Genomic DNA, 11,226 nt, shown 5'->3' on the forward strand with positions numbered 1-11,226 from the left:
ATGACCGGCGTCTCATCAACCTGCGTCCGCTACTGTGCTGCTGTTCCCAGTACAGGGCAGGTCTGCAGAGCTTTGTGCGGACTTGCCTGACGCCTCCACCACTGTGCTGCCTACTCCTTGTACTTTTTTCCCTTGCAGGACCTTCGGAGGGCATGGGCAACGACCCTCGAACACAGTACGAACCTCGACCAAAGCCAGGCCGGCGCCTTTAACACCCTCGACGCCTCACCTCATCCGACGTGGGGTTCGGCGCACTTCTACAGCTATCACCATGCTGTTGACTGGCGCCACAGGACAAGGACGCGCTCCGGGCATGGGCGGAAGGATTCGCAAGGACGATGACTATGACTTGCGCCATGCCCCAGAGTGCTCGGCGACAGGGAAGACCAACTGTTCTCCCCCGGACTACAGGGGTAGAAGTAGACGACCTCACTGATCCCATGCATGTAACCCTACCTCCTTGAGTCTATAAAAGGAGGAGGGGGGAATGGATCAAACAACGACGGGAACGCACGTACCTGCTCCACTGATATTGGTACTCGCCTCAATCACTCTTAGAACACCAAGAGACCTGGGAGCCTCTCTCCCTCTCTCGCCTCAGCTTGTATCCCCTACTACGAGCACTTCGGTGCAAGCAATACAGTGCACACTCCTCTGCTGGACGTATGGCCTCATCGGCCGGAACCAAGATAAAACCCCGTGTCATTGTGTTTCTTCTTGCATCAACCATCTGGAGACAGGGACACACAACACATTTACTAGTTGGTGCTAGAGAGCGAGGTCCGGACACCGACACCTTGTGATCTAGAAACCGCACTGAGTCGATCTCTACCATGCCAGCAGATCAGACACTGCCATTGCTCCAAGACGACGCCTCAAGAGGAGAGTAACATTACGATGTTGCCGCCGCCCGAACTAGGGAGTCGGTTCTTTGGTTTTCACCTGAATCTGTCCCTGCAGGTTGAGGTCCTCACGGTAATGCCTTCAACAAGAAAAATAATGCCCATGGAACCATCGTCACCGGCACAAGCTAGACTTTCGCCTGAGAACCTGCACACCACGAGGCAATGCACGTCGACAAGCAGTCCTAGGGCGAAGCCTCCGCCACCGTGCACGCATCCAAACTGCTCCGGCCGGCCACTGGCATCACCATGGGCGCTGCCCCCTAGCCAGGGCACTGGATCCAGCCGCTAGGACTGAGCCTCCCTTGTCCCTAACTGGCAGCATGGCCACTACTATGTCTGCCGTATCCTCTCACAGGGAGCGCTGAATCCGGCCACCCAGGTGCCGAATTTTGCCCAGGTTGGCACCGCCGCTGCCACCACGCCGAGGAAGGCGAGGACGGAGGAGACCGCCACCACCACCTCACACCGGAGGAGCTGGCCGGCGCCGCCGCAGCCTAGGAGGGCCCCTGTACGAGCCTGTGGCTCGCCCGAGGCCGCGCCCCCACCGGTCTACTGCCGCCCACGCTGCACAAATCTAGCCCCACGTGAGGCGCCCCCTCTGCGCCGCCTCCCGGCTCCACCTCCGCGCCGCCGTCCTCCATGAGCCCCATCGCACACCGGAGACAGGGCAGAGATGGCAGATCTAGGCGTGGGGATGCCGGATCCAGCTGTCTTCACCGACGCCGTCTCCAGGCAACCACGTTAGGCGCCCACAGCGCCCCGCCGTGCTGTAAGTTGCGGCTCCGACTGGGTATACCCCGGAGCCGGCAGATCCAGCCTTGGGGCGAGTCCATCCGCCGGTGGTCGAGCTGCAGAAACACCACCAAGCCTCGCGGAACTCGGGGGGAATAAGAAAAGGAGGCCTCGCCGCCGCTGTCCCTGCAGCTAAACAGACTTTGCGTAGACCTGCTCGAGCGGCGGCGAGTGCGGGGGCTGAGGGAGGAGGAGGCTTGCGGCGGCGGCGGCAACTCGGGTGCCTCTTGAGTCGCCCGCTAGGAGCAACGCGGGGTCCCTAGTTACTCTCAAGGTTGTTGATGTTGTAGATATTAGTACCTTTTTAAAATTTAATCAAAATTAGACAAGTCTAACTTACAATAAAATTAAAAAATAAATAATTTGAAACAGGTAGCGTAGAGTCGGCCGATGATATATCCCAATAATGGTTTTACAGTCGCCCGCTCGGAAGCGATATCCCGGTCGATTCCAATGCGGACAGAGGTGCATGTGGTGGACTCCACATCAAGCAGCAGCTCTATCCTTTCCTCCGGTTCTTTCTCTCTTTCTCTTTCATCTTCGCTGTTGCATCCAGCGCCTGCATCGCCTGGCCGGAGCAGCGGCGGTTGGACGGGGCAGCGCGGGGACGGGGCGGCGGCGCGGCTGGGCGGAGCCGTGGAGGCGGCGGGGTCCCGCGGCGGGCTTCCCGAGGCGAGCTCCATGTGCGGCACGACAGCACGCTCGATCCCCGGGCGCCCCGACAGGGCGGCGGCGGAGAGCTCCTCTGGGCACTCGCCCCCAGCTACGGCCAGCTCCACCGCTCTGGCAACAGCGAGCTCCCAAGGTAGCGGCACTTTTTTTTATTTTTTTTATTTTTGGATGTAAAATTATTTTTACAAATCTTTTTCCCCAAACTTTTTTCTGATTTTTGATGGAAAAGTTTTTTACAAAACATTTTCACCCGAAGTTTTTTTGATTTTGGATGAAAAAGTTTTTTCTTCGATTTTTATCTCAAAATATTTCTCTTTCAATTTTTTTGTCACTAATTTTTTTCAGCCTCTCTTCAACCTTTTTTCTTCGGAAAAATTCTCCCAAACATTTTATCAGAAAATGATAAAAAAGTTACTATAAATGAAAAAAAACAGTCGGAATATCGACCATGGAGAAGGCTCCCTACCGTCGCCCGTAAAATAGCGTGACCCATGATATATCGACGATGAAATTAAACTACTGCGCTGAAACCACCTTCTTCATGCATGCCATGCATCACCATGGGCCAAAGTGCTCGACGACAACTGATGAGGGATCGGACATTATATTTAATAACGCCACCCCGCACGCAAATACGAGTCGCTACGCACAGCCGCCGGCAGCCTAGCACACACAAAACCACGGCGCGCGGCGGCGGCCGCGGCGGTGGCAGGAGCAGTAAAAATGGCGGGAAGTACACCCTTCCTCGATCTCACCACCATAGTATATATGAACCACATGTTCCACAAGGCGTATTTTAGTTGGAAAAGGTCAAGGTAGTTTCATCAAAACTTTAAACCAAATTAATTAAGCCGCGCGTATGCATTAAAATTGCAGGCAGCCGTTGACATAACAGCGCGTCGATCATGCATATAGAACAAACTGAAAAAGATCAAAAGATGCTCTCAAAGACGTGATCGAGGTACGGTGCGCATGAGGCGGCCGATCCAGGCAGAGCTTAATTACCTACTTGGATGGATCTGAGTAGGCACTCCAACATGAAGAGTGCCGGCCGCCCGGCCTCACACGGCGTCGAACAACTTTATTTTCTACCTAGGGTTGTTTAGTTTTCAACCCGTTTACCTCAATGCACGTACGTGCGTGATTGCATGCGTGTGTGTGGATCTAGCTTACTTCTTTTCTAAATTCTAGTGGCATATATATTCTACAGCTTAGGTGTAGGGTTTATAAACTCAGCAATCAAATTACTGACCGAACTGATCAGAAATTACTGAACCGATTTATCGAATTACTGAATCACATTTAGTAAAATGATGTTCAGTAATCGAGTATTACTAAAACTTTATTTAGTAATTAGTTGATTGTACCTACAAAATTAGAACGTGGGTTTGATATATATAATCATCTCGATCTGGATCAGAGCCGGCCGGTCAACCGTTTAGTCTAGCACGAACGGGAATGGCCAGCGCCGTGCACGTGGCATGCATGGGATTTTTTTTATTTTAATCCTTTTTAATCTAATATTTTATAAATAATCCGTACCGATCTAAATTTTTGAAAAGTAGCTCTTTTGGTCGCGCCAAGTTACGTGGCGTGACTCACTGAAGGGTCACGCCACATGCTTTGGCGTGACCAAGCTGCCACGCTGGCACACGCGCGATGCGGCAGATGACGTGGCAAGGCGGAGTCGCACCACATGCTTTGGCGCGACTAAGTCGCGCCATGCGCCGTGGCACAACTCATCTGATTTTGACTCGGCCCACCGAGAAATTCTAGTACAATTCCTCACTTCCCTATCTTCTATCTTGTGTCCAGGAGCACCCGGGGACCCAGCCGACCGACGCCCGCGACCCACCCAGCCGCTCGACACCTGCGGCCGCCGGAGCACTGCAGCAAGCTCCCCTGCCCGTGGCCGGCGTTGCCGCCCGCCCTGCAGCCGCCCCCCACCCGCGGCCTGGCGACCGGCCCCCGGCGCCATACACCCGCGTGCCCCTTGTGGACCGGCCGCCGGGGCCCTGCACGGCCCGCCCCCTACCGCTGCCATTTCGGAGCACCAGCCACCACCGGCCGCCGCCATTGCCGCCTCCGCCAGGGCCATTCGTGCCGCCGGATCCAGATCTGCCCCTGGTTCCCTCCATTACAGAGGTGAGTTAGAGGATTCTAGTTATTCCATCTCAAATTTCCAGTGCTCATGCTTGATTATACCTACTACTTGCTAATAAATTATCAGAATGTTGGTAGTTGCTACTACGGCTAAACCTTATTTTTCTCAATTTTCCATCTCAATTTTCCAGTGCTCATTTTTCCCTCAATGAGTCTAGCCTACTATGCCTAAACCTATTTTTTCCCTGGGCCATTGCTATGCTTTGGAATTTTGAAAGGGCCAGGGTTGAGTCATGAGTGTGAACCTTTGAAACATTCATGAACCATGACTACAACATGCAGCTACATTCATGAACCAATATTCATAGTTCAAGTCTGACGAAACAAAGGGATTGCTTATTATATATTACTTTTTTGTATGTAGATGGCACACCACCCGCGCTACCCTCTCATGGAGATGCATTACAATGAGCGACATCGTGGCAAGATACAAGAAGAGCGTACGCAGGTGAACTTGTGTTCGTTTTTATTTTTGTCAAGTCATTAATTTGACTTTACCTGGTGTTTTTTAAGGACTTTACCTCGATCACCCTTAGCTTCCGTTTACTTGTAAACGTGTGTGTCTGGATCGATCGCTTTCATTCGGAATATTATGCGCGAGTTAATTAGGGTCAAGCAGGGCCAACTTGTGCCATATATATTTACTGACTCGAGACCGTCAAGGTGTGATTTGCATTCACAGGTACTAGCTAGCGCTTGAAAAATTGGATCTCTATATGGAATTACCACACAGCTTCATTAGCTAGTGAAAACGATATCTGTGGAGAAATATATATATATGAACTGACCTGCTAGTAATAATATACATCACATATCCGTATTTAACTCTACTAGAAAGTTAATTACCAAGTGCTTGAATTGCTCTATATAAGATCGAATCAATGGAGTCGTAAGCACCGAGAGAGAAAACTCGGTACAAGTATATGCTCCTAATAAAGCGTTGTGTTGATGAAATATGTAAACAATTAGAGTCAAATGGTATATGCCTGCAAGGTCTCTGAATAATTAACAATTAACAAAAGTTAGATCAAGACCTTATAGGCATGGGGAATTAGACATTCACTTCGGACCCAGTCAAGTGCCTTGATGAAAGGACAAGATGATTTCAGGGGGTTTTGACCATAACATGGGAAATTAAGGACAAGATCTGTTTTGCTCCGTCGCACCGAACCCAATCGGCGCACGTAAGGTGCGCTCGGCGTGCCTTTTAGTTTGACCTGCAATTGACAAAAAAGGTAAATATTAAATTATGGGGGCTATCAGCTAGCCATCCGATATCAGTGTCATATGCGGATCGGCTATCGTCCATCCGATTCGTGGGAGAAGCAAGCCACGCCTGTGATGACGCAACCTGCAGACAACACCTAGATCTGACTCCAATCGGCTATGGTCAGGATGACACAAAAAGAGCCGATAGCAAGTAGATCTAGGATGGATAATTTGTGATGTAAATTTAAAACAAACTAGATTAAATGAGCAAATCTAGCAAGATCTAAGCATACATCGAAACTGTTGGTAAAAACAACGACAAGCTAGACTAACGGGTCAATTAATCTAACAAATCGTCAACTTCTACCGATAGCTTGGTGAGAAGACTAAACCCCCGCCAGATGAATTTAGAGAGTTCTATAGCTGGTGAACAGTTAGACCCCGCTGGACGTATCTAACGTGCTCAATAACTTTGAGCGCTATAGACAGAGGAAGAAGCGATGCGCTGTCAACCTGAACCCATCTATGCAACTCTACCCGGAACTTTTCAACGAGCAATGGAACATACCTCCTGAGAAGAAATGGTAAAGGAAAAAAATCTACTACAACTATTGTTTTGGCAAAACCATCGACATGAATGTAGATGTGCTAAAAAAGTAGGGTTTTGTTTGGATGTGGTTGACAAAATTTTCAAATGACGGAGGTCAGCTATTTAAAGCCTAACCCTAGACCCTGTTGACGATACGACGAGATTTGAATTGAAATACAAGAAAACACACTTGCCTAAACAAACTATAACAGGATCTAAAAGATAACTTGCCAACAAGATCTTGTTGGCTCGTTCCTTAGCTTAATTGGCTGCAACGCTCATTCTAGCCCAAAGGCCCAATGCCTTCCTTTCTTCATTCAACCTAGCGTCTGCCCATTCTCCATCGGCTGCTTGCCCATTAGATTGACACATGCCAAAAAATGGTGTCCACAGAGGAATTGGTCGGGGAGGGCGCGACTGCAGCAGATTTGACGAATGAAGCCCTATGGTGGGCTAGCTCACAGGAGAGGAGTTGTGGTGGCCGGTGTGGAGGGGAGGAGCTCTGACGGCCTGCTGCGGCTGGCGTGAGGGGAGGAGCAGTGTGGAGGGGCGTCCGTCTAGCGCAAAGGGGAGGAGTGGCACCAGTCTGGCACGGAGGGGAGAGATTGTGATGGTTTGGCGCGTGTTGGCGCCTACCAACGTCACCACCGGGAAAACAGCGATGACGCCCGTAGACGCCAATTTGTGGTGGCAGTATTTCATGAACCACGAATAAATCCGCAAGTGCACGAAATATCGCTGTAGCATTTTACCTGAGAGTATACCGGGCTGTCATTTATATTTCCGCAGGGAAGGCGGTGAGGGAAGAGATATAGACTAGTTAATGAACTTTATCTAGATTGGATATTCTCATGCATAAATAGGGGTAAGATATATAACATGGTACGATGTAGTGTGACACACACACAAACTACCCTGTGGATAAATAAATAAAAGAAAAGATAAAGGATGCTCTATACTGGGAGCAAGGCAGAAGTTAGAGCTCGAGTCAACTGTGCTAGGCTAGCTATATCTATGCCATCTTATGGTTAGATCATCAGAGATTAAATTACACAACAGGGAGACCGCTATCGAAGCAACGGGAGGAGCCCGTACACCCTGGCGGCTTTATGCACCTCCTACCCCCCATACTGAACGCGGAGGATTACTAGGGCTCAAATAGGGCTGTCACCACCTACCGGCTACCTCTACAAACTATGGGTATAGTTGACATCCAGCAACTCTTAACTAATCTAGACACCATATCTACACTAATAAGCGATACTCTAGCGTCCAGCGCAGAGCCCCCACCCTCCAGATGGACAGACATCACATTAGAGCAAACATACGAATACTGGAGCAGTTGATAGAGTTCTAATGCTGATATGTTAACCATCGCAAGCACAGGGCGATCATGCAATGCATGCATTGAACAATAGCGCAACCATATCAAGAAGCATATATCTGATAACTCAGAACATACTTCAAGCAGATATCGGTAACCATAGTCTAATTCTATTACAAACAACCGAATATTACAAGAGAGAGCTAGAGATGAACCCATACCAGAACTCCCGAGCAAATCCGGCGACTCGATGACTCCTATACTTCTCCTAAACTCTAGTAAGCCAAAAGACTATGCAAGATGAGCAAGAGAGGAGAGGTAATGTGGTGTGTGTCATATTCTCCAACCCCCCCCCCCCTTGTATTTATAGCAGGGAGCCACGGGGTGAAGCTTGTAGAACCGCCTTATGCATTCAACGAGGAGGTGACATGTGGCAAAGTTGAGGCGGTGGGGCCCGTGGGCCAGATCGGCCAACCAGGCTGGTCGGCCGGCCTGCCAGTGGTGCCAACCGCACCCAGCTTCGTCCAGCAGCCTGTCCTGGGCCTCTTTGTCCTAACTCCGTTAGTGTTGGCCTGTCTTAAGTGGTCGAAACTGAGTTCTTGGGCTACACTTGGTCCATTTGATCCTGAATAAGTGCTCTGATAATTTTTGTGATTTTATGTCGGGCCAAAGTGTGCTTGCAACCTATATATTAGCTTAAAAACACAACTTGCATTTTCTAGAAGGTAAAGTGTGGTTTAGGGATTTTATTGGATAAAGATGCGTGTAAGAAATGCAAACTCTCATTCCACTTTTAACAGCTCTGGTGGACCGGTGGAGGCCTGAGACACACACATTCCACCTTCCCAGCGGTGAGATGTCAATTACACTCCAAGATGTGGCAATGCTATTTGGGCTTCGTAGAGATGGTAGAGCCGTAACTGGTAGCATCTGTCCAAAAGGATGGAGAGAAAGAGTGGAGCTGTTGTTTGGAGTGCACCCACGCGAACCACCGGAAGACACGAAGGATAAGAGGCCTACGGGAGTGACCTCAGCTTGGTTGACACAACATTTTGGTACACCACCTGTAGCGGATGCTAATGGCGGGATGGTTGCTAGGTTCGCTCGGGCATGGCTATGGCATTTGATCGCCGGGTTTCTATTTCCTGATTCGAGCGGGAACACAATCTCATGGATGTGGCTAGAACTAATTGGTCAAGACTGGGACAACATTGCCACTTTCAGCTGGGGAATGCAACACTTGGGTGGTTGTACCGTCAGCTGTGTGATGCTTGTAGGCGGAGCAAAGATAGTGCAAATCTTGGTGGTTGTGCTTACCTATTGCAATTGTGGATGTGGGAGCGCCTTCCTGTTGGCCGGCCGGAGCGTTATGCTCATGGAGTAAGTATTTTATTTGTTCATTACTTTTGCATTGTTGTTGTTAGGCTTGAGTAATCTTCAAAATTCGCTAATGTCATTATTTATTGTTATATCTAAGGTTACGCCGTTATATGAGGGAGAGGCTGTGGCTACAGTGGGTTGGTTATGGAACAATATTGGTACCGTGCACGATAATCTAGGAAGGCGGTACATAGACTACAGCAATGCCCTTGATTGCCTAAATGTTATACACGTAAGTCTATAACCACCTCCTCTACCGCAATTCATGTAATATATAGTCCTCAATTTGTTGTAATCATATTGAACATGTCGTATTAGGTTGAATGGCAACCATACAATCGCATGGAGGTGGAAAACATGAATCTTAGTCCGCAATGCATGAGGGATAATAAATACTGGCGCTCAGTTTGCCCTCTTATTTGCTATTACATTGTTGAGTACCACCTTCCAAATCAGGTGATGCGCCAATTTGGAATACTTCAGTCTTGTCCGCCTGAGTATATTAATACTAGCCATGAGTTGCACGGGTATGGTTATTTATTTTCTGCAATCTCATTCTATGGAAAATATTTGCATGTTTTGCAATTACATTAATTCTTGCATACATTATATGTAGAACTGATCGACGGAAGCAGCGGGGTGCCAAAAATTGGGAGGAGAAGCACCTTGCATATGTGAATGCTTGGCATGGTCGAGGCAACAACATTGTTTATGGTGGCCCTGTTCACCATGAGGCCCAGTTCAATATATATATGGACTGGTTGAAGCAAAACACACGGCTAAAGCTCAAGGCTGCATTGGACGATACCCACATCGAGGATCTACCTTCAGACCCCGAAGATGTCTTTGCCAAATATGTGTCCCATCTGTTTCTGGAAGTACCATATCATTGTCGTCTTCACCACCCTCATTTTCTTCCGAGCCCTGAGATATGTCATCATCATCGACCTCCTCATTGTCAAAGTCGTCTTCATCAAAAATATTGTTTACACGGCATGTGTCAAACCCAATTTCATCACCACTGTCATCATCATCTGAGTCATGAGAAAGATCATCACCATAACTTTTATCTTCCTCCTCGGGTGCATCGGAATCATGATCCAGTGAAATGGCTTCTTGAGTTACATGTTCAATGGGGTAATCATCACTATCTTCAGCAGGGGCATCCATACTATGATTGCACACATCAACCACTATCTCTGCACAACCCACTTGCGAACCTCTGACCAACTCTTTGTAAAACAACAAATCATTCTCACAACCAATTGGCATCATCACATAGTGTGACCTTTCCTTTCCAGCATCAAACCTACCACAAAGCCTTAACTCTATACGCTTATTTTCTACTTTGAATAATGAATTTACTCGACATATTATATCATCGAATGAAGGTGCCACATCAAATCTTGCTACTTCTTGCCTCATTCTTGCAAACTCTCCATTTTCTTTAATCGTCCCACCCGAAAATAAACGAACTAAACGATCCATCTACACATATACATATATACAAAATGAAGAAGATAATATAACTATATATCACATTACTTCATTATAAGTACAACACACTTCATTACTTCATACATGATTAAGATAATATAACTCTATATAGCATAACATAAGAATTTTTACCAAAATACACATAAAACAGATTTGCTACTATGATGATTATTCACACTTTATAGCTCTTTGTAATAAAAAAAATCTAAACAACACTATCACCTCCAAATAGATACATGCAGCAATTATTATACGATACAAAAGTGTCACCATCGTTCAATTGCACGATACACCACAACTAATCCTACCCGATTCGTACTCAATCCCCCATTTCAACTCAAACCCTACCTAAACTCTAGCCAACTCAAACCCTAACAAAACCAAGAAATGGAGGAAAACCAATCGGTTAGAGTGGAGGAGCTACCTTCAGGGATCGATTTCCCTTCGTTTCCCATTTGAATCGGGTGGAAGATCGAGTGGATCTAGAGGGAGACAGCGACGGGCGGCGCCATGGAGCTCAGGTCGGGTGGGGAGTGAAGGAAAAAAGAAAGGGAGGTGGAGGAAGAGGCCGTCCAGCGGGTGGGCCTATATTCAGCTGAGTTGCGCCACGGCGCATGGCGCGACTCAGTCGCGCCAAAGTATGTGGCGCGACTCCGCCTTACAACGTCATCCGCCGCATCGCGCGTTTGCCAGCA

General features: G+C 48.2%; 2 protein-coding genes across 2 annotated transcripts; one reads left to right on the forward strand and one right to left on the reverse strand.

Moving 5' to 3' along the window:
* On the forward strand, positions 1–4,626 carry LOC120700932 (leucine-rich repeat extensin-like protein 5). Its single transcript, XM_039985128.1, has 5 exons — positions 1–60; positions 961–975; positions 1,261–1,413; positions 4,185–4,514; positions 4,600–4,626. The coding sequence occupies exons 1-5, from the start codon at positions 1–3 to the stop codon at positions 4,624–4,626; spliced, it is 585 nt and encodes a 194-aa protein (XP_039841062.1).
* Positions 4,627–9,820: 5,194 nt separating this feature from the next.
* On the reverse strand, positions 9,821–10,204 carry LOC120700933 (phosphopantothenoylcysteine decarboxylase subunit VHS3-like). The gene has a single exon (XM_039985129.1). The coding sequence runs from the start codon at positions 10,202–10,204 to the stop codon at positions 9,821–9,823; it is 384 nt and encodes a 127-aa protein (XP_039841063.1).
* Between the last annotated feature and the right edge of the window lie 1,022 nt (positions 10,205–11,226).

This window comes from Panicum virgatum, chromosome 3K (assembly GCF_016808335.1).
Source record: "Panicum virgatum strain AP13 chromosome 3K, P.virgatum_v5, whole genome shotgun sequence".
In the NCBI taxonomy this organism is placed as follows: Eukaryota; Viridiplantae; Streptophyta; class Magnoliopsida; order Poales; family Poaceae; genus Panicum; species Panicum virgatum.

What these genes read in the sequence shown, in the direction of transcription:
- LOC120700932 (XM_039985128.1), top strand. Translation starts at nt 1, where the DNA reads ATGACCGGCGTCTCATCAACCTGCGTCCGCTACTGTGCTGCTGTTCCC. An exon ending in CGCAGCCTAGGAGGGCCCCT is followed by an intron (nt 1,414 to 4,184) that starts GTACGAGCCTGT and finishes TCTTGTGTCCAG; the next exon opens with GAGCACCCGGGGACCCAGCC. An exon ending in TGGTTCCCTCCATTACAGAG is followed by an intron (nt 4,515 to 4,599) that starts GTGAGTTAGAGG and finishes ATAAATTATCAG; the next exon opens with AATGTTGGTAGTTGCTACTA.
- LOC120700933 (XM_039985129.1), bottom strand. Translation starts at nt 10,204, where the DNA reads ATGGATGCCCCTGCTGAAGATAGTGATGATTACCCCATTGAACATGTA.